Below are 22,863 nucleotides of genomic sequence, written 5' to 3'. Positions count from 1 at the left end.
CGCATTCCCAGGGAAGGAAAAAGGGGGAAAAACCTTCAAATAGCTCAATTTGCTGCTTTTCAGCATCAAACAGCATCTTCTGCGGGAGTGGGGACGGGATTTCAACATCATTAAGTCGCCGCACGGGGGAAAAAAATAAAATAAATCACGAATCACTCTGGAAAACGCCGGCCTGGCGCTGAAGGCGAGATAAAAATGTATAAATAAATAGAAATATTCCTAAAAGCAGCGCGGCCGCGCTCCCCGGATCATTTAGGGCCGTGCAGAGGCTGGTGGGCATGAATCCCAACACCGAGGTGTCCTTTGCTGCCTTTAAAAAACGCCAAAACCCCCCCAAATTAATCGCGGTTGAAGCCAACGCGCGGGTGGATTTTTCTCCGGGAAAACCCAAAACCCCGGCGGTCCCTGCGGAGTGCGGGAGTTCCCCGGGTGCTTTCAGGAGTTTTCTCCCAACTCTGAGCCAGCTCCTCTCCCAAAAGCTCCAAAAGCGGCTGCTGGAATCAACTTTCGCCCTTAATTCCCAATAAAAATGCAAATCGGCGCGTCCCGCCCGCGGGAGTAAAAAATAAATTAAATAAATTAAATAAAGGCCGGGGTCGCCCTGCCCTGGCGAGCTGGAGAGGGCAGCGGGGCCGGGGCGGTTTGGGAAATCGGAAAATCGCTTTTTTTTTGTCCCCCCTCGGGTTTGGGCACGGCCGTTCCTCCCCCGCCCCCTCGGCCGGAGATGTCCCGGGTCGCTTTGATCCGGGCTGGGGACAAAGGCGGCTCTGAGGGTCGGGGCCGGGGCCGGGCAGCGCTGCCCGGGGTCAGCCGGGGGCTCCTGCCAATTTTAGCAGCCAAACCCCCGGGGGAGCGCGGGGAAAACCGAGAAGGGCTTTTCCTTTTCCTTTTCCTTTTCCTTTTCCTTTTCCTTTTCCTTTTCCTTTTCCTTTTCCTTTTCCTTTTCCTTTTCCTTTTCCTTTTCCTTTTCCTTTTCCTTTTCCTTTTCCTTTTCCTTTTCCTTTTCCTTTTCCTTTTCCTTTTCCTTTTCCTTTTCCTTTTCCTTTTCCCCCTTTCCCCTTTTCCCCTTTTCCCCTTTTCCCCTTTTCCCCTTTTTCTCTTTTCCTTTTCCCTTCCTCTTTCCCTTTTCCCTTTTCCCTTCCCCTTTTCCCTTTTCCCTTTTCCCTTTTCCCTTTTCCCTTTTCCCTTTTCCCTTTCCCTTTTCCCTTTTCCTTTCCCTTTCCTTTCCCTTTTCCCTTTTCCCTTTTTCCCCTTTCCCTTTCCCTTTTCCCCTTTCCCTTTTCCCTTTCCCTTTCCCTTTCCCTTTTCCCCTTTCCCTTTCCCTTTCCCTTTTCCCTTTTCCCTTTCCCTTTTCCCTTTTCCCTTTCCCTTTTCCCTTTTCCCTTTTCCCTTTCCCTTTTCCCTCTTCCCTTCCCCTTTTCCCTTTTCCCTTTTCCCTTTTCCCTTTTCCCTTTTTCCCTTTTCCCCTTCCCCTTTCCCTTTCCCTTTCCCTTTTCCCTTTCCCTTTCCTCCCTCGGCCGGGGCAGGAAGCGGGAGGGAAGGGGGGTAAAAGTGGCCCAAAGCCCCCGGGAACATCCCTGGGGAGAGGGAGCAGCCTTTGGGGCAGAGAGAATCCTTTGGGATCAGGGAGGATCCTTTGGGATCAGGGAGTGTCCTTTGGGATCAGGGAGTTCTCTTTGGGATCAGGGAGCGTCCTTTGGGATCAGGGAGTGTCCTTTGGGATCAGGGAGTGCCATTTGGGATCAGAGAGGATCATTTGGGACCAGGGTCGATCCTTTAGGATCAGGGAGCGCCCTTTGGGATCAGGGAACACCCTTTGGGATCAGGGCCCGTTCTTGGAGGGGCACAGCAGATCCCCCCGTGGGGCACAGGAGGATCCTTTTGGGGCAAAGGACGAGCGAGGGAACACCAGCCTGTGGGGCAGGGGACACCCCATATGGGGCAGGACAGGGACAGGGGACACCGCTCTCTATGGGACAGGGGACAGCCCTCTATAGGGTAAAGGACACCCCGATATGGGGCAGAGGTCATCTCTCTATGGGGTAAAGGACACCCCGATATGGGGCAGAGGTCATCTCTCTATGGGGCAGGACAGGGACAGAGGGGCAGGGGACACCACTCTCTCTATGAGGCAGGGGAGACCTCTATGGGGCAGGGGACACCCCTATGGGGCAGGGACACCTCTATGGGGCAGGGACGCCTCTATGGGGCAGGGACACCCCTATGGGGCAGGGGACACCCCTATGGGGCTGGGGACACTCCCAGTGGGGAGGGGACAGCCCCTATGGGACAGGAGACACCTCTATGGGGCAGGGGACATTTCTATGGGCAGGGGACACCCCTATGGGGCAGGGGACAGCCCTTATGGGCAGGGGACAGTCCCTATGAGGCGGGATACACCCCTATAGGGCAGGGGACACCTCTATGGGGCAGGGAACACCTCTATAGGGCAGGGGACACCTCTATGGGGTGGGGGACACCCCTATGGGGCAGGAACACACCTATGGGGCAGGGACACTCCCCATGGGCAGGGGACAGCCCCTATGGGGCAGGGACACCTCTATGGGGTGGGGAACACCCCTATGGGGCAGGAACACGCCTATGGGGCAGGGACACTCCCGTTCTGCCCCATGGAACCCCAGTTTTCCCTCGGCTCCCCGAACCCCCCGGGGTCACTGCGGGCGAGCCCCACTCCGTCCCCACAGCCGCTCCGTCCTTCCCTTTCCCAAGGAAAACCCGGCTGCGCTTTCTGGGAATTCTTTCCCAAATTTTCCCTGGGAAAAGCCGCGTTCCCAAAAGCTCCGTGTTCCCAAAAGCTCCACATTCCCAAAAGCTCCGGGCGGTTCAACATCCAAAGACCAGCGAGTCCCACGTGTCCCTGCCCTGCCCCGCCCCAGGGAAGCGGAGATACGGGAATTCCAAATGACATCCCAAATGATATTCCAAGTTATGTTCCAAGTTCTATCCCAAATGGCATCTCAAACGACATCCCAAATGCCATCCCAACGCTATTCCCAACGCTATTCCCAACGCCATTCCCAATTCTATCCCAGTGCTATCCCAGTGGAGTTATACAGCAACGCTGTTCCCACTGCCATTCCCAACGCTATCCCAGTTATATCCCAATGCTCTTCCCAATGATATCCCAGTGCTATTCCCACTGCCATTCCTAACGCTATCCCAGTTATATCCCAATTATATCCCAATGATATCCCAGTGCTATGCCAATCCTATTCTCAGTGCTATCCCACTGCCATTCCCAATGCTATCCCAGTTATATCCCAATGATATCCCAATGATATCCCAATGCTATCCCGATCCTATTCTCAGTGCGATCCCACTGCTATTCCCAATGCTATCCCAGTTATGTTCCAGTTATATCCCGATCCTATTCCCAATGCCATCCTAGTTATATCCCAATTATATCCCGATCCTATTCCCAATGCTATCCCACTGCCATTCCCAATGCTATCCCAGTTATATCCCAATGATATCCCAATGATATCCCAATGATATCCCAATGCTATCCCGATCCTATTCTCAGTGCGATCCCACTTATATCCCATTCCCAACGCTATCCCAGTTATATCCCAATGATATCCCAGTGCTATCCCAACACTATTCCCAATGATATCCCAACACTATTCCCAATGCTATCCCAACACTATTCCCAATGATATCCCAATGCTATCCCGATCCTATTCTCAGTGCGATCCCACTGCTGTTCCCAATGCTATCCCAGTTATATTCCAGTTATATCCCGATCCTATTCCCAATCTTCTCCCATTGCTATCCCAATGCTCTTCCCAATGATATCCCAGTGCTATCCCAGTCTTATTCTCAGTGCTATTCCCACTGCCATTCCCAATGCCATCCTAGTTATATCCCAATTATATCCCGATCCTATTCCCAATGCTATCCCAATGATATTCCACAGCTCTACCAATCCCATTCCCAATGCTATCCCAATATTATTCCCAATCCTATTCCCAATGCTATCCCAATATTATTCCCAATCCTATTCCCAATGCTATCCCAATATTATTCCCAATCCTATTCCCAATGCTATCCTGACGGTACCCCAATTCTATCCCAATGCTGTTCCCAGTGTTATCCCAGTGCTATCCCAGTTATATTCCAGTTATATCCCAGTCCTATTCCCAACGCTGTCCTAATCCTATCCCAGTCATATCCCAATGCTATCCCAATGTTCTTCCCAATGATATCCCAGTGCTATCCCAGTCCTATTCCCAGTGCTATCCCAAAGCTATTTCACATGATATCTCAATGCTGTCCCAACGTCATTCCAATCCTATTCCCAGAGCTATCCCAGTGCTATCCCAATCCTATTCCCAGTCCTGTTCCCAAGGGAGGAGCCGCCCCCACGGCCCGCAGCTGCTCCCGGAGCTGCTCCCGTTCCCATTCCTGCTGCTGCCGTTCCCGCTGTCATTCCCATTCCTGCTCCCGTTCCCATTCCTGCTGCTGCCGTTCCTGCTGCCGTTCCCATTCCCGCTTCCATTCCTGTTCCCATTCCCGTTCCCATTCCTGTTCCTGCTCCCGCTCCTGTTCCCATTCCCATTCCCGCTCCCGTTCCCAGAGTCGCTCCCGCTCCCGTTCCCGCTCCCATTCCTGCTCCCGTTCCTGTTCCCACTCCCATTCCTGTTTCTGTTCCCGTTCCCACTCCCATTCCCGCTCCCATTCCTGCTCTTTCTCCCGTTCCTGCTCCCGTTCCCGTTCCTGTTTCTGTTCCCGTTCCCACTCCCATTCCCGCTCCCATTCCTGCTCTTTCTCCAGTTCCTGCTCCCGTTCCCGTTCCTGTTCCCGCTCCCATTCCTGCTCTTTCTCCCATTCCCGTTCCCGCTCCCATTCCTGCTCTTTCTCCTGTTCCCACTCTCGTTCCCATTCCCGTTCCCGTTCCTGTTCCCGTTCCCATTCCCATTCCCATTCCCGTTCCCGCTCCCATTCCCACTCCCGTTCCTGTTCCTACTCCCATTCCCGTTCCCGTTCCCGTTCCCGCTCCCCTTCCCATTCCCGTTCCCATTCCCATTCCCGTTCCCATTCCCATTCCCGTTCCCATTCCCATTCCCATTCCCATTCCCGCTCCCATTCCCATTCCCATTCCCATTCCCATTCCCATTCCCGTTCCCGTTCCCGTTCCCGTTCCCGTTCCCAGCCAAGCACGGGGCGCGGTCTCATCCCGCGCGGTCCCGCCGGAACCGCGGCCGCTAATTCGGGGCGCGGGGCTGTAAATGAGCCGAACTCCCCTTTGAGGGCAGCGCCGCCGGTAACGGAGAGCGGCGGGATCAAAGGCGGCAGCGGCTCCGTTCCCTCATTTCCGCCGCCGCTTCCCTCGCCCACCGCGCCCTTCCCTCCCCGCGGGGATTCTGTTCTCAGCCCGCTCGCTCTGCCCTCGCCGCAGCGTCCCGAGGGGCTGCGGCTCCCCCCGGGCTCTTCCAGCCCTCCCCGAGGAGCTCCAAACTACCCTGAGGAGCTCCAAACCCTCCATGAGGAGCTCCAAACCCTGTTCGAGGAGCTCAAACCCTCCCCGAGGAGCTTCAAACCCTCTCCGAGGAGCTCAAACCCTCCATAAGGAGCTCCAAACTCTCCCCAGGGAGCTCCAAACCCTCCCCGAGGAGCTCCAAACCCTCCCCGAGGAGCTACAAACTCTCCCCAGGGAGCTCCAAACCCTGTTCGAGGAGTTCCAAACCCTCCATGAGGAGCTCAAAACCCTCTATGAGGAGCTCCAAACCCTCCCCGAGGAGCTCCAAACCCTCCCCGAGGAGCTCCAAACCCTCCCCGAGGAGCTCCAAACCCTGCTCGAGGAGCTCCAAATTACCCCGAGGAGCTCCAAACTCTCCCCAGGGAGCTCCAAACCCTCCATGAGGAGCTCCAAACCCTCCCCGAGGAGCTCCAAACCCTGCTCGAGGAGCTCCAAAGTCTCCCCGAGGAGCTCCAAACTCTGCCCAGGGAGTTCCAAACTCTGCTCGAGGAGCTCCAAACCCTCCATGAGGAGCTCCAAACCCTCCATGAGGAGCTCCAAACCCTGCTCGAGGAGCTCCAAACCCTCCCTGAGGAGCACCAAACTCTGCTCGAGGAGCTCCAAACCCTGCTCGAGGAGTTCCAAACCCTCCATGAGGAGCTCCAAACCTCCCCGAGGAGCTCCAAATTACCTCGAGGAGCTCCAAACTCTCCCCAGGGAGTTCCAAATTCTGCTCGAGGAGCTCCAAACCCTCCATGAGAGCTCCAAACTCTCCCAGGGATCTACAAACCCTCCATGAGGAGCTCCAAACTCTCTCCAGGGAGCTCCAAACCCTCCCCGAGGAGCTCCAAACTCTCTCCAGGGAGCTCCAGTCCCGTCCCGAGGAGCTCCAAATCCCCTCCGAGGAGTTCCAAGGGGATGCAGCTCCCCACGAGGAGTTCCATCTCTCTCCGAGGAGCTCCGAACTCTCCCCAAAGAGCTCCAAACCCTCCCTGAGGAGCTCCAAACCCCCTCTGGAGAGCTCCAAACCCTCCCTGAAGAGTTCCAAACCCCTTTCGAGGATCTCCAAACCTTTCCTGAGGAGCTCCAAACCCCCTCTGGAGAGCTCCAAACCCTCCCTGAGGAGCTCCAAACCCCCTCTGAAGAGTTCCAAACCCCTTTCGAGCATCTCCAAACCTTTCCTAAGAAGCTCCAAACCCCCTCCAAGAGGATGCAGCTCCCTCCGAAGAGTTCCAAACCCTCTCCGAGGAGCTCCAAGCCCCTGTCGAGAAGTTCCAAACCCTCTCCAAAGAGCTCCAAACCCCTTCCGAGGAATTTCCATCCCCAGCCCGAGGTGCTCCGAGCCCCCCCGTCCCTCCCCACAGCCCCGAGGGCCGTTCAAGTGCACGGGTCATCCCCCAAACTATCGCAACCACCACCACCACCATCATCATCATCACCACCATCATCATCATCACCACCATCATCATCACCACCATCATCATCATCACCATCATCACCCTCTCCACCATCCCCTGCCCCTCTCGGACCCCGCTCCGCTGGCGGCTCCCGCCCTCCCCGCGCCCCCCCGGCCCTTCCTTCCCCCCTCGTCCCCAACTGCGGGTGACAAATGTCTTTATAAAGTGGCATTAGTGACATCCAGCTCCTTTTGTGGCGGGATGAGCCGGGAATGAGGAGGAGGAGGAGGAGGAGGAGGAGGAGGAGGAGGAGGAGGAGCAGGAGGGGTTTTGGGGAGGGGGATACCCCGACCCTCCCTCTCCCCGCAAAGCCGCATCCCCATCCCAAGCTCTGCTCCCTCCCCATCTCCTCCATTCCTGTTTTTCCTGGGATAAGGGGCAGGAGGGGAGCAGGAGCCCCCCAAAACCCCAATTCGGGGGGTCTGGCCCCTGTCCTGCCCCCTCAGCGCTGCCCCGCTCGGATCCCTCCTGTCCTGACCCTCTCAGCATCTCCTCGCCCCTCAGAAACCCCAAACGGGGCTGAAGTTCCGATTGAATCAAAAATAAAATCAAATCCATTTAAAAGGCGACTGAAACCGCGTGGGGAAAGGAGAGGAAAGTGGCAGCTGATTGAAACGGGCTTTTTCTCCCACTTCTTTTTAAGAATAATGCCCATAAATACGGAATATCCGCAAAGCCAGGTCTGCAGAGGGGCCTTGATTCGCTTTTTTAATTTTATTACTTTTTTTTCCCCTCTCTTTTGTGGCAAACGCAATTTTCCCAAAGATCCTTCACCCTAATGCCGAGTCCCTCCCCGCTGTTATGCGCGCTTTAAAACCCCGCCGAGGAAATTCCCCTGAAAAAAAAAAAAAAAAATAAAAAATTTGGAGAAAGCTTCTCGTGGGGGTGGAATTTGGGGGGTGGGCGGGTGGGGGGTGTGAAACGGCGGCGGGGGAGGGGGAGGAAGGGGAGGTTAATCCGGGTTTAACGCCGCGATGCAGTCGCAGGACCAGGGCTCGGCTGATTGTGTTATCTCTCCCCAACATTTGGGTCTCCCATATTTCACCCAGCCAAATAGCTGCGAGGGAAAAGTGCGTATGGAGGCACTCCTGACGCCTCAGGAAAATATGTTATTAATATCTAAATAACTTCCCAATACTGTCTCTAAATCTCCCCTTCGCCACTCCAGATGATGAATTCGTTTGAAGTGTTCTCCCGTCTCATCTTCGCTCTCTCTCTCTCCCCCCTCCCCTTTTTTTTCCCTTTTTTTTTTCCATACCCAGGCTTATTTCAAACTGGTAAATATCTAATTCCTTTAACCACGCTGCAGACACGTCTCTCCTTCTCCCGCGCGCAATTCCCGCTTGGAAAAATCCTCCACGGGAGAGCGAGACCCAAGAGCGGCCTGCGGCTGCTCCTTGGGATGATTTGGGGTTAAAAGTGGGGGTTTTTGGTTTTTTTTGGGGAGATCCTGAACTCCTGGATCGCGCGTTCCCCTCTGAGCCCCTCCTGCCTCCATCCCCCCTCTGCCCCTCCCTGCCGCCCCAATTAGTGCCTAAATTTGGGATTAGGGCGAGACCTCCCCATTTCCTTCCTGCGCGGCTCTATCGCGGCTCCATCTCCCCTTTTCGCCCCAAATTTTCTTCCTCCCCGCCCCGGGTAATGAAATCCCCTCCAAATTCCTCAGCAAAACCTTTCCTCTCCCGTCCGGGGCTCTCCCCCACCTGCCCCTGACCTTCCCTCCCCATTCCCCCCGCTCCAGGATGGATCCTTTTCTTCTCCCCCAAAAAAAGAGGAAAAAAAGGGGAAAAATAACCCCCCAAACCCCACCGAGCCCCGGACTCAAACATCTCCCGCTCTTCCTTCCCTCCCTGCCGCACAACCGAGCCCCGCTCGCCGCATCCTTGTCTCAAGTTTGTTTTTTCCAACGCCTCGTGTTCGCCGATTCCCGTTTATTCCCCTCTCCAGCCCTTATCTCTCCTCCTCTCTTCTCTCCTCCCCGTCACACTCGATTTAGGCAGGAGTTTTATCTCGCCAACATTTGCCGACTTTGTTTATGTAGCCCAGGTTCCCGTTCCCAAAAGCCACTGTTTGCCTTTGTAATTGTTATCTGTGTTTATTGTTGTACCTCATTTGTCTCAGCTTTTTTTGTGACATGTAAGCTCCGTGTGCGCCCGCATCCAGCCCCCCTCCTCCCTCTCCCTGCGTTTTTTTTCTTTTTTTTTTTCTTTTTATTCCTCTTTCCCTCTCTTCCCTTCTCCTCTCGGCCTGAAATATGCACGGAATAACTCAGCCTAAAGCCAATGAATTGCTTGACACCTCCCTATCTCTTCTCCTGCCCCCCATTATTAGAGCTGATCCCGCTCGCAACACTCACAAATCCCGCCTGGGCTCTGTTTGATTAGATTGCCAACCTTTGGTAATCCCTTGATTTGATGAAGTGTCTGCCGGCCGCCCCCCCGCGCCTCTAAACACACATTTACCGAGAGCCGCCTGTTGGTTTTTAAACCCGCCCGATTGTTCGCCGATAAACCGACCCCGCAGCCCCTCTCCCCTCGCCCGCCTCGGGGAACAAAGCCCCGGCCCGGCTCTGGGGGTCCCCCCGCTTCTCCTCCCGAGCTCCCCCAAATCGGGACCCTCCCAACCTTCCCCCGCTCGCTGCGGACCCCCAAAATCCGGCGGGAGCGGCGCTGGCAGCTCCCGGCTGGAATTGTCGCTGTCCCCCCTCCCGCTCTGTCCCCAGCCCCGGGAACCCCGAGCCCGCTGCTTTTTGCCCAAAATTGGAATCCCGACCCCGCTGTTCCCCCAAAACTGGAACCACGATCCCGCTGTTCCCCCAAAATTGGAACCTCGACCCCGCTGTTCCCCCAAAATCGGAGCCACGACCCCGCTGTTCCCCCAAAATTGGAACCTCGACCCCGCTGTTCCCCCAAAATCGGAATCCCAATCCTGCTGTTCCCCCAAAATTGGAACCACGATCCTGTCTTTCCCCAAAATCGGAGCCACGACCCCGCTGTTCCCCCAAAATTGGAATCCCTATCCCGCTGTTCCCCCAAATTAGAATCCCTATCCTGCCTTTCCCCCAAAATTGCAACTCTGATCCCGCTGTTCCCCCAAAATCGGAACCCTGATCCCGCTGTTCTCCCAAAATTGGAATCCTGATCCTGCTGTTCCCCCAAAATTGGAACCTCGACCCCGCTGTTCCCCCAAAATTGGAATCCAGATTCTGCCTTTCCCCAAAATCGGAACCCCGAAGCCGCTGGTCCCCCAAAATCCGAATCCAGATCCCGCTGTTCCCCCAAAATTGGAACCATGACCCCACTGTTCCCCCAAAATCGGAGCCCCGACCCCGCTGTCCCCCAAACCAGCCGAGGGCACACACTTGGGGGGCACAGAGCAGAGCGCAGAGGGGGGGGGGGGGAAGATTCCCTAAAAATCCGTGTTTTCACCCCAAAAATCAACCCCGGCCGTCCCTTCGAGCACCCCCCGCACCCCGCGGGGCTCGGGGGGGACAGGCCCGGGTTGGGGGGACACTTTTGGGTGGGGTGGGGTGGGGACACTTTGGGGACCCCCCGGCTTTGGTGTCACTTAAATCCCCCCGTTGAAAATTTGGGGGTGCCCAAATTCCACCCCGTGATGGGGAGAGCGGCGCCTGCCCTCCCTAATAAATAATAATAATAATAATAATAATAATAATAATAATAATAATAATAATAATAATAATAATATTAATAGTAATAATAATAGTAATAATAATAATAATAATAATAATAATAATTAATAATAATAAATAGTAACAACAACACGCTCTTAACAAGGAGCTATATATATATATATAAATAAACATATATTAAAAAAATAAAATATAAAAAAACCCAAAGTGAAGCCTCATGAATATCCGCCCAGGGCTAGCTGGAGTGAGCCGTTTAAAGATGAAAGTGCAAAGAAATAAAGGCTCAATTTAATCTGCCTTAAAACCCTTCAACTTAACGTTTGTGCTGGGAACTCAGAGAGTGAGTACTGATTGGGGATAAATACATTTCTTAGCATGCCTTGGAGCTATTACACCCTTCTCCAACACAGCTCCCTATTCAACAGCCACAGTTTTCATTACCAGCTCTAATAAGTCTTAACATTATTAAATGCCAAGCAGACGATAGAAAGAAACAGGCGCAGGGTGGAATCTTTCTTTCCCACTTAAAAAGAAAGAGCATTTAGGGCTGTCTTCCCCCGGCTCCCCGCGAGGAGAACCCGCTTGGCAGCGGAAAAGCAAAAAAAAAAAATTATAAATAAAGATTAAAAATTAAAAAAAATTTAAAAAATCAAAATAAAGTTTTTTCGCCCTTTTCTCCCCGCAGCTCTCCGAGGGAGAAGTGGCGTTGGGCGCAGAAATGGATAAAAAAATAATTGATAAATAAATAAAAATCAATTCCCCCCCCCCCCCCCCCCGCCACCTCTTTTCCCCCAAGTTTGTTTTGGTGGGAGCCACTGGAAATGGGAATTGGGTGGAGGGAGAAGCAGCTCTGAGATTTTAATTGAGGGATGTAAATCGCGGTGTTTTCCGGCAGAAAATGCGCGTTTTTATGAGCAGAAATGCGTTTTTATGAGCAGAAATGCCGTTTTTCCCGAGCAGAAATTATTTTTTTTTCCCGAGCAGAAATGCGGTTTTTCCCCAGCAGAAATGCGTTTTTTTCGTGCAGAAATGTGATTATTTTTCGTGCAGAAATTACGATTTTTTTTCCGCGCGGAAGCTGCTGCGTTTCCCAGCGCGCAGCGCTTTCCAAGCGGACTCATCAATTATCTTAATTAGGGCCATTAAAACTTTCCCAGCGTTCAAATCCACCGGGGCAGCGGCAAATTCGGAATTTTGGACCCCAAAAAAACCCCGAATCCACGCGATTTTTTTTTTTTTTGCGGGGGGATTTCTCCTCGGCGCGGCCATAAACAACCGAAAATTGGGGGAAAATTGGGATTTTTTTCCGCGAGGATCGGGCGCGCTCGGAGGGAACGCGGCGCTCCACAGGCTCCGGCCGCGGGAATTTGCCCAAATTAGCCCCTTTTCATCCAGGAACGGGGGCTCGTGTTTGATTTGTCCGCGGCCTCACCCATGAAGGCAGAAGAGAGCGTTTTGTTTTGCCTCTTGACACGCACTCCTTGCGTGCTAATCGGGGATAAAAAGCTCCCCGCTCCTTCATTCTTATTTTTTTTTAATTTTTTTTCCTGTTCTTTTGAGCGCGCGGAGGAAAAAAAAATAAAAAAATAAAAACAACCAACCCGGCGCTTTCAAAAATAAAGATATTTTTCCCCAGCGGCGAGCCTGGTTGAAAACACAACTTAACCCCCCCCAAATCTCCTTTTCCTCCCTCTAATAAAATTAAAAACACCCCAAAAACGAGCGGGGGGAGCTCCTGGAGGACACAATGGCCCCGATTTGCAAATGAGCATCGCCCCTCTCCCAAATCACAGCAACATTTTGCAGCGTCCAACGGTTCGGCCTTTCTGCAGCAGCCGCTGCGATAATATTACAAAACTATCTAACAGCAGGGAGTTTTGAATAATTTATCTCCCTTTCTTCCCCTCCTCGGCCCTTTGTCCAAAAGTTTTTTCTGCTCCTCGCGGAATTTTGAATGAGAATGGACGCGCCCTCCCTCCCCCATCCCTTTACTCCATTTTTAAGGCAGCCTCGGGTTTTTTCCCCCTTTCTTTTTTTTTTTTTCCCCTTTTTTCTTTCCTTTTTTTTTTTTTTAATTCTTTTTTTTTTTTTTCTGTTTGCTTTTGTGGTCAGGAATCTTTTCCTTATAAAGCTTCAATAGACTCCAAGGTCTTTGTAAGTGAAGTTCATCCTCAAGGTTGGGAAAAAAAAAAGAAAAGGATCGGATCCTTAAAAAAAACCAAGTAAAATCCTTTTTGTCACTAATTTCCAGCTCGGACTTGGGGGAGCCTTTTCTGCCTCAAAATTCCCCCCACGTGTCCCAAATTGGGAGAAATTTGGGAGCGGCGATGCCACAAATCCCCCAAAATCCCAACTCCGGTTCCAGCCCAGCCCGTCCTCGCTTTGCACCAATTCGGGAGAAAATCGGAAAATCCCAACTCCCCTCTGCCCGGGACTTCCAAAATCGCCGTTTCCTCCCAAAAATCGCCGTTTTCCCCCATAAAAATCACCGTTTTCCCCCCAAAAAATCGCCATTTCCCCCCAAAATCGCCATTTCCCCCCCAAAATCACAATTTCCCCCAAAAAAATCTCTGTTTCCTCCCCAAAATCGCCGTTTTCCCCAATAAAATCGCCGTTTGCCCCCAAAAATCGCCGTTTTCCCCCCAAAATCGCCGTTTCCCCCCAAAAATCACCATTCCCCCCAAAAATATCACCATTTCTCCACAACAATCGCCGTTTCCCCCCAAAAAAATCGCCGTTTTCCCCCAAAAATCACCATTCCCCCAAAAAATATCACCATTTCTTCACAACAATCGCCGTTTCCCCCCAAAAATCGCCGTTTTCCCCCAAAAATCACCGTTTTCTCCCCAAAAATCGCCATTTCCCCACAAAAATCACTGGTTTTCCCAAAAAAATCACCGTTTCCCCCCAAAAAAATCACCGTTTCCCCCAAAAATCACCGTTTCCCCCCAAAAAAATCATTGTTTCCCCCCAAAAATCACCGTTTCCCCCCAAAAATCACCGTTTTCCCCCAAAAAATGCTCTCGTTTTGTTCCCGAACCGAACTGCTCCAACTCCCCCTTTCACCCTGCCGGATCTCACGGACGCTCCCTAAAAATTCCACTTTTTTTTTTTTTTTTTTTAATTTTTGGAACCACGCTTCCACTTCCCACCCCACAAACCCCTCATTCCCAGCTGGGAAAATTTGGGATTTTCCTTTTTTTGGGGATTTTCCTGGCAGCGGGAGAAAACGCCGCGTTTGGGAGGCGATAACAGAACCCCGGCTTGGCTCGGAGCCTTCGCCAGGATCATTTTCCCTGGATAATTTTCCCTGGATCATTTCCCCTGGATCATTTTCCCTGGGTAATTTTTCCCTGGATAATTGGGGGGTGCAACAGCGCTCCGGGGATCCCCCCCCGCATCCTTTCGTCCCTAATTGATATTGATCGGCGCCATCGGTCACCTGTCAGCCCCGGTTCCAGGGGACCACTTAGGCGAAAATCTGTTTAACAAATTCATTTGCGGCCTCCGAGGTGCCTCTTCCCCCCCTCCGGCCATTCCCGACTTTTTTTTTTTTCCTTTTTTTATGGATAATTGATCCAGAGAAAAGCGCCGACAGCTCTTCCTCCTCCTGCCAGCCCCGCTCCCTGCAGGGATTATTATTATTATTTATTTTTTTTTTGGGAAGAGCCAAACTCGGCGGCTCCGGAGCCACCCCCGGCGTGTCCCCGCTGTCCCCCCGCGGCGCGTCGCGGCCACGCGCGGTACCTTTGTCGCCCAGGATGCCGTCGATGCTGTGCTTGGCCTTCTTGTCGCCGTCCTCCTCCTTCTTGTCGCAGTCCTCGTCCTCCTCCTTCTTGCCGAATTTGATGCGGAGCACGCGGCTAATCGAGCTCACTAAACCTCGCACGGCAAAGGCAGAAAGGCGAGTATAAGGTGCCGGGGAAAGGAGCCGGGAACGCCGCGCCCCTCCCGCGGGAATGCACCTGCCGGCACCGGGATCCCGCTGCGGGGTCCGCTGGTGTGTCCCAAAGTCATCACCATGCGCTCCGTCACCCCACAATTCCCAAATTCCCCGCAGCGGGATCCACTGGTGTGTCCCAAAGTCATCACCATGTGCTCTGTCACCCCACAATTCCCAAATTCCCCCCAGCTCCCAATCCCACAGCGGGGTCCTCTGGCATATCCCAAATTCCCGGGATGAGCCATCACCACGCTCTCTGTCACCCCACAATTCCCAAATTCCCCACAGTGGGATTCACTGGTGTGTCCCAAAGTCATCACCACGCGCTCTGTTACCCCACAATTCCCCATAGCGAGATTCGCTGGCATGTCCCAAAGTCATCACCATGTGCTCTGTCACCCCACAATTCCCAAATTTCCCACAGAGGGATCTGTTGGTGTGTCCCAAAGTCATCACCACGCGCTCCGTCACCCCACAATTCCCAAATTTCCCACAGAGGGATCCGCTGGTGTGTCCCGAAGTCATCACCACGTGCTCCGTCACCCCATAATTCCCAAATTCCCCACAGAGGGATCCTCTGGCATGTCCCATAGTCCTGGGATGAGCCATCCCCATGTGCTCTGTCGCCCCACAATTCCCAAATTCCCCACAGCAGCATCCTCTGGCATGTCCTGAAGTCCCGGGATGAGCCATCACCACTCTCTATCACCCCACAATCCCCAAATTCCCTGCAGCGGGATCCTCTGGCATGTCCCGAAGTTCTGGGATGAGCCATCACCACGTGCTCCGTCACCCCACAATCCCCCAATTTCCCACAGTGGGATCCTCTGGCATATCCCAAAGTCATCACCATGTGCTCCATCACCCCACAATTCCCAAATTCCCCCCAGCGGGGTCCTCTGGCATGTCCCAAAATCCCGGGATGAGCCATCACCACTCTCTCTGTCGCCCCACAATTCCCAAATTCCCCGCAGCGGGGTCCTCTGGTGTGTCCCAAAATCATCACCACGTGCTCTGTCACCCCACAATTCCCAAATTCCCCACAGTGGGATCCGCTGGCGTGTCCCAAAGTCATCACCACGTGCTCTGTCACCCCACAATTCCCAAATTCCCCGCAGCGGGATCCGCTGGCGTGTCCCGAAGTCATCATCACACTCTCTGTCACCCCACAATTCCCAAATTCCCCACAGAGGGATCTGCTGACATGTCCCAAAGTCATCACCATGTGCTCCGTCACCCCATAATTCCCAAATTACCCAAAGTGGGATCCTCTGGCATGTCCCATAGTCCCGGGATGAGCCATCCCCATGTGCTCTGGCGCCCCACAATTCCCAAATTCCCCACAGCGGGGTCCACTGGCATGTCCCAAAGTCATCACCACGCGCTCTGTCACCCCACAATTCCCAAATTCCCCACAGTGGGATCCACTGGCATGTCCCAAAATCCCGGGATGAGCCATCACCACTCTCTGTCACCCCACAATTCCCAAATTCCCCACAGCGGGATCTGCTGGCACCTGCGGGTCCCAAAATCCTGGGAAGAGCCATCACCACGCTCTCTGTCGCCCCACAATTCCCAAATTCCCCACAGTGGGATCCTCTGGTGTGCCCCAAAGTCATCACCACGCACTCCATCATCCCACAATCCCCAAATTCCCCACAGCGGGGTCCACTGGTGTGTCCCGAAGTCATCACCACACGTTCTATCACCCCACAATTCCCAAATTCCCCCCAGCTCCCAATCCCACAGCCGATCCTCTGGCATGTCCCGAAGTTCTGGGATGAGCCATCACCACGTGCTCCATCACCCCACTATTCCCAAATTTCCCACAGCGGGATCCTCTGGCGTGTCCCAAAGTCATCACCACTCTCTCTGTCACCCCATAACTCCCAAATTCCCCCCCAAGCTCCCAATCCCACAGTGGGATCCTCTGGCATATCCCAAAGTCATCACCATGCGCTCTGTCACCCCACAATTCCCAAATTCCCCACAGCGGGATCCGCTGGCACCTGCGGATGAGCATCATCACTCTCTCCATCACCCCACAATTCCCAAATTCCCCGCAGCTCCCAAGCCGGGATGGAGCACGTCCCAAAACCTGCCGGGACCTCAGAGCCCCGCAGGGACCCCGGACCCCAAAAACGTCCCTGCAGGCCGAGCCCCCCGTGGATCTCGGGATCTCTCGGGATCTCATGGATCCCTGAATCCAGTGGATCTCTGGATCTCTGGACCCGTGGATTTAATGGCTATCCGGGGATCTCATGGATCTCTGAATCCCATGGATCTGCAAATTTATTGGGATCTCCTGGATCTCCGATTTTTATGGATCCCCAGATCCCTCGGGATCTCCTGGGTTTCTGAATCTCCTGACTCTCTGAATCTCACGGATCTCTGAATGTCTTGGGATCTCCTGGATCTCCGAGTCTGATGGATCCCCAGATCCCTCGGGATCTCCTGGGTCTCTGAATCCTTTGGGATCTCCCGGGCCTCCGGATCCCTCGGGATCTCCTGGGCCTCCAGATCCCTCGGGATCTCCTGGGTCTCTGAATCCCTCAGGATCTCCTGGATATCCAGATCCCTCGGGATCTCCCACGTCTCTGGATCCCTCAGGATCTCCTGGGCCTCCAGATCCCTCAGGATCTCCCATGTATCTGGATCCCTCGGGATCTCCCGGGTCTCTGAATCCCTTGGGATTTCCTGTGCCTCCAGATCCCTCGGGATCTCCCGTGTCTCTGAATCCCTCAGGATCTCCCGGGTCTCTGAATCCCTCAGGATCTCTTGGATCTCTGAATCCCTCGGGATCTCCCGTGTCTCTGAATCCCTCGGGATCTCCTGGGCCTCTGGATCCCTCGGGATCTCCTGGGCCTCCTGATCCCTCGGGATCTCCCGGGTCTCTGAATCCCTCAGGATCTCCTGGATCTCCAGATCCCTCGGGATCTCTGCCCCATGGGGACGTTGCTGTGCAGCCCCCACAGCGCAAATCCCAGCGGGACAACCCGGGCTCCCCTTTCCCCCTTCCCCCTGGATTTGGGGGGAGCCTCTGGGGGTCTCCCCCTGCCCCAGCACCCCCCGGCTCCCCACGGAACTGTTAAAAACTGGAAAAAGGGCTCGGTTTGGCTTCGGTTTTGCAGCCCCCGGGGCACAAATCGCCGCCAATCCCGGACTTTGCTCGGGGGGTGATTCCCCCGCTCCATCCCAGCAGAGGCAGGAGGATTTTGGGATGCTCTGGGAATCCTTTCCCGCGGGATAAGTGCGGCCAAGCTGCCTTCTCACCTGAGGGCACCGTGCTGCGGTCGCAGTGGCCGTCCTTGAGCAGCCGGTCCCGGATCTCCCAGCTGAACATCCCGGGGTTCTCCCGCTTGTACTCCTCGATTTTCTTCTCCACGTCGGGAGTCGCGACCTGCTTTTGTGCCCAAGCGGCGCCGGGGGTGTCCCCGCGGGGAGGAAGGGAGGGAGAGAAGGGGAAAAGCGCTTTTAATTCAAAAGAAGCAGCGCAGCTCAGCCCTGCGGGGTTTGGGGTGGAAAATGGGGATTGGGAGCGGGGAAATTAGGGAAATAAAACTGGGAAAACACTCTGCTCCCCCAAATCCTAAAAGCGGCGTCTCTGAGGGCCGGGAGAGCCGGCAGGGTGGGATTAAGCAGAGCTCCGGGACATTTTTTGGGGTGTTTATGGCATTTTTTATTCCCAAAAAACTCCCGAATTCCCCTCTCCCCACACCGCTCCAACGCGCGCCACTTGTTGCACGTGGGAACCACAAAAAAACCAAAAATCCCACTTGAACCCATTCAGCACCTCCAGCTCGAGAAGGCCAAAAATCTCAACTTTAGCAAAACCTTTCCCCATAAATAAAATAAAATAAATAATAAAATAAGTAAGAAACATCTGGGAAAACTTTTTGCCCACCCAAAAAAGAAGCGGAATTTTGGGGACGCGATGCCCTCAGCGCACTCACCCTGGGCTTGCTGCCGCCGATAGCCCCGGGCCGGATGGATCCCGTTTCTTGGTAGCGGCAGAGAATTTTGGAAACGCAGCCGTGGGAGACGCGCAGCTGCCGGGAGATCACGCAGGGCCGGATGCCGTGATGCGCCATCTCCACGATCTTGTGGCGGATGTGGTTGGGCAGCGGGCGCCCGTTGATGAAAACCCCTCCGAGCTGGTTCACCCTGCCCTGGCCCAGCGGCGTGGACACTGCGAGGGACAGAGCGGGGAAAATCCCCAAAAAAAAACCCAAAAAAAACCCCGGTGAAAAGTTAAAATACAGAGGAAAATCCAACGTGTCCTTCCCCGCACCTCCCGCTTCTCCCCCGGGATTTGGAGGTTGGAAAGAAGGGGGAAAATCTCGCCGGTGTTTATTTCTCCCGGTGTTTATTCATTATTTATCCCGCTGTTTATTTATCCATCCCGCTGTCTGTTTATCCCGTGAGATTTTCCCATGGAAAGTGGGGAAAATAAAATTCCCCCCCGAGACACCCCCGCTGTGTCCATCCCTGGAAATTTATCCGGATTTGGGATTTCGCACTTTGCTCTCAAACCGTTCCCGGCGTTTAAACCGCGAGGAGATCAAACCCGCACAACAAAACGCTCCCAAAACTTCCCCTTTTCCCCCAAAAAAAAAACCTCGCCTCGATTTACAGAGCTTCGCTTTCCAACAAACTTTTGGAAATCACCTCTAAAACACCCTCGGGGAGATTTTTTTGGGATTTTTTTTGGGTTTTTTTGGGTGGGTTTTGAGGGGATTTTCCCCCGCGGCCGCTTCGCCGCCGCCTCTGCGGGCGCGGGGGGCAGCGGCGGCTCCTTCGCCCCCTCCCCAATTTATCGAACACCTCGCGCGGCAGATCTCGCAGATTAATACGATTTCACAGGCTGGAAATTAAAGCGAAAAAGGAGGGGAGGGGGCAGAACTCAGCTGGGTAATTTGCGCGAGGCTGGAGGGGGCGAGCGCCAGGCGAGGCGAGGGGGGCGGATTTTTAGTTTAGTTTTTTATTATTATTATATATATAATTTTTTTTTCTCCCCCTCCCTTCTCTCGCTACAAAGAAAAGTCGATTCCAGAAATTGCCTGGCGATTTAGCGAGAATCATGCACCGCTAATTCCGAGTCACTTTGGCCGGCGCTCCCTGGATGTATCATTATCGACAGATAACACTCGAGTGGCCAATTTTACATTCAAGAGCCGCTAAAAGCGCCGGCCGCTCTCTCCTTTCATTATTCCCAGTCATGTTGTGCAAATATTGTTGTAATCCTTTGATCCTTTCCCTTGCCGTCTGTTTTACTTCATTTGCTACAGAAAAGCACTTCAGCAAATCCCCGCGCCCTGTGTGTTTTGCAGCCTGCGTGGTTTGCCGCGGCTTTGCGATTCTCCACTTGAGCACGGGCGGGATGAAATTTTCCCCGCTTTTAATAAATGCGGCCAGAGGGGTCCCGGTTAGAAATTTGCTTTTTTTTTTTTTTATTTTTTTCCCTTTTTTTTTTTTTTTTTTGGGGACGTGTGTGACAAAGGCGCGGCGGAGGGAGGATGGGTGACACTCGGCGAGGTGACAGCTCCCGAGTCCCGGCCAAGGACATCATCCCGGCTTCCCGCTGCTCCCCGGATCAAGGTTTTTATTCCTATTTTTCCCCTCCGAAAAGTTAAATCCCATCAGTCTGCTTGGTTTTTTTTTTCCCCACGCTTTGGCGCGGAGGTGAAATTGTCGGGATGTTAAAAAACCAACCCGCCAGAAAAAAAAAAATCCAAAAAAACCCCCTCAAAAGCAGGAGAATCTGCCCCAAAACCATCGCGGGATACCCGGGAATGTTGGAAACACGGGAAAACAGCAAAGCAAATCCCGGGAATTCGCGGGGAGCGCGGCGGGAAGGGACTGGTGAGAAGTTGGGAGAATTTCGGGAACCCCCCCAAGAGCGGAGCTCAGCCCCGCGGGTGATTCCAGAGGGATGGAGCGGGAATTTTAGGGATGGAGCGGGAATTTTATGGACAGAGCGGGGCTTTTCCACACCTAAAACCCACCCTGCTTAATTCCAGAGGGATGGAGCGGCGCTTTTCCACACCTAAAACTCATCCCAGGTTAATTCTAGAGGGATGGAGCGGCGCTTTTCCAGACCTAAAACCCCCTCCAGGTTATTCCAGAGGGATGGAGAGGCGTTTTTAGGGATGGAGCGGCGCTTTTCCAGACCTAAACTTCCACCCTGGTTATTCCAGAGGGATGAGGAGGCGCTTTTCCAGTCCTACACCCCCTGCCCGGGTTATTCCAGAGGGATGGAGAGGCGTTTTTAGGGATGGAGCAGCGCTTTTCCAGACCTAAAACCTCCCCCAGGTTAATTCCAGAGGGATGGAGTGGAGTTTTTAGGGATGGAGAGGCGCTTGTAGGGATGGAGCGGTTCTTTTCCAGACCTAAACTCCCCCCAGGTTAATTCCAGAGGGATGGAGCGGCGTTTTTAGGGAAGGAGCAGCACTTTTCCAGACCTAAAACCCCTGCCCAGGTTATTCCAGAGGGATGGAGCGGCACTTTTAGGGATGGAGCAGCACTTTTCCAGACCTAAAACCCCTGCCCATGTTATTCCAGAGGGATGGAGCGTGGCTTTTCCAGACCTAAACCCCCCTCCAGGTTAATTCCAGAGGGATGGAGCGGCTCTTTTCCAGACCTAAAACCCACCCTGGCTATTCCAGAGGGATGAAGAGGCATTTTTAGGGATGGAGCGGAGCTTTTCCTGACCTAAACCCCCCCAAGATTATTCCAGAGGGAAGAAGCAGCGCTTTTCCAGACCTAAACCCCCCGCCCCGGTTAATTCCAGAGGGAAGGAGCGGAGTTTTTAAGGAAGGAGCAGAGTTTTTAGGGAAGAAGCGGCGCTTTTCCAGACCTAAACCCCCCCAGGTTAATTCCAGAGGGAAGGAGCAGAGTTTTTAGGGAAGGAGCGGTGTTTTTCCTGACCTAACCCCCCTCCCCAGGTTATTCCAGAGGGAAGGAGCGGAGTTTTTAGGGGAAGAAGCGGCGTTTTTAGGGAAGGAGCGGCATTTTTCCTGACCTAACCCCCCATCCCAGGTTAATTCCAGAGGGAAGGAGCGGAGTTTTTAGGGAAGGAGCGGAGTTTTTAGGGAAGGAGCGGAGTTTTTAGGGAAGGAGCGGAGTTTTTAGGGAAGGAGCGGCGTTTTTCCAGCCCCAGCCCTCCCCGGGTGACCGCCGAGCGCTTCTCCCGGTTTTCCAGACCTACCTTCCAGCGGGAAGCCGGTGCGGGGGTAGTTCTGCCCCGGCGCCGGGCGCATCATCCGCGGCACCGTCCCGGGCAGCGCTGCCATGGTCGGGGGGCGGCGGCGGCCGAGGGGCTCCGGTAGGGACCGGGGCTGGGGGAAACACCGGGAACAACCGGGAGAGCTGCGGGGCCGCCTCCTCCGACCTTCCCAGCCCTTCCAGCGGCTGCAAAACAAGGGAGAAAATCTGGGGCTCCGAGCGCGGAAAAAAAAAAAAAATTAAATTAAAAAAAACCCGACAACGATTCAAAATAAAAAATCGGCGGAAAAATCAAAACGCTGCAACGCTCGGGATGAAAAGGGTGGGGATAGAGGGGGGATCACCCACCAGAAATTCCCGGGAAAGTTTGGGGGTTGTGTCCCGAGCGGCCGCTCCGCTGGAATGTCACCGGGAGGAGCAGGCACGGCCAAAGTTGCCTGGGAGCTGGGCTGGGCTCGGGTTGGTTTAGGGCTGGTTTAGGGCTGGTTTTGGGCTGGTTTAGGGCTGGTTTTGGGGCTGGTTTGGGGCTGGTTTGGGGCTGGCTCGGGGGGCAGAGCGGGGGGAGCCGCGGCCCCCCGGATTCGCTCCGTGCGCTGCGGTTCTTCCTCCGCGCGGCGCGTTGTGGCAGCGCTGGAGGAGGAGGAGGAGGAGGAGGAGGAGGAGGAGGAGGAGGAGGAGGAGGAGGAGGAGGAGGAGGAGGAGGAGGAGGAGGAGGAGGAGGAGGAGGCTGAAGTTGCTCCGGCGGGGAAGTTGGGGCCGGGCTGGCTCTGATAGGCTCCGGCTCCTTTCTTTGATGGGAAGGGGGATCCGCGCCCGGCCCCGGCACCAATGGCAGCAGAGCCCCGCGCTCCTTCCCAGAGGGTTTTTGGATTTTTTTGGGATTTTTTTGGGATTTTTTTCCTCATTCTCAGCCGCCTCGTGGAAAGGTGGGGTGTCCCTCCAGCGGCTGGGAAAGATTTAGGGTGAAACAGAGCAGGAAAAAAATCAGGATTTGAGGCGTTTATGGGTTTTTTTTGGGATTTTTTTCAGGGTTTTTTCCCCCTAAGCGGATTCCAGGAGGGAAAAAGCGGGCGGGGCATAGGCAATGGGTGAGGGAATTGCGGCGTGA

The 22,863-nt window shown here is 54.0% G+C and overlaps 1 protein-coding gene across 4 annotated transcripts in view; it reads right to left on the bottom strand.

Moving 5' to 3' along the window:
* PAX7 (paired box 7) overlaps nt 1–22,381 on the bottom strand; it is a 156,568-nt gene extending 134,187 nt beyond the window's left edge. Inside the window, exons 1-5 of one of the 4 annotated variants that reach the window (XM_072917399.1) lie at nt 22,104–22,381; nt 21,739–21,941; nt 18,485–18,720; nt 17,805–17,931; nt 14,336–14,470 (exon numbers count right to left, since the gene is read on the bottom strand). In XM_072917399.1, the coding sequence (XP_072773500.1) occupies nt 14,336–14,470; nt 17,805–17,931; nt 18,485–18,720; nt 21,739–21,823 (583 nt within the window). In that variant the 5' untranslated portion in view covers nt 21,824–21,941; nt 22,104–22,381. Of the gene's footprint in view, nt 1–14,335; nt 14,471–17,804; nt 17,935–18,484; nt 18,721–21,738; nt 21,942–22,103 lie in introns of all 4 variants that reach the window. The other 3 variants (XM_072917398.1, XM_041720411.2, XM_041720409.2) reach the window with 3 other exon arrangements.
* Nucleotides 22,382–22,863: the final 482 nt, after the last annotated feature.

Source organism: Taeniopygia guttata, chromosome 21, assembly GCF_048771995.1.
Source record: "Taeniopygia guttata chromosome 21, bTaeGut7.mat, whole genome shotgun sequence".
NCBI classification, from domain to species: Eukaryota; Metazoa; Chordata; class Aves; order Passeriformes; family Estrildidae; genus Taeniopygia; species Taeniopygia guttata.
The sequence above is the reverse complement of the archived record's forward strand: the minus strand, read 5'-3'. Positions and strand labels throughout refer to the sequence as shown.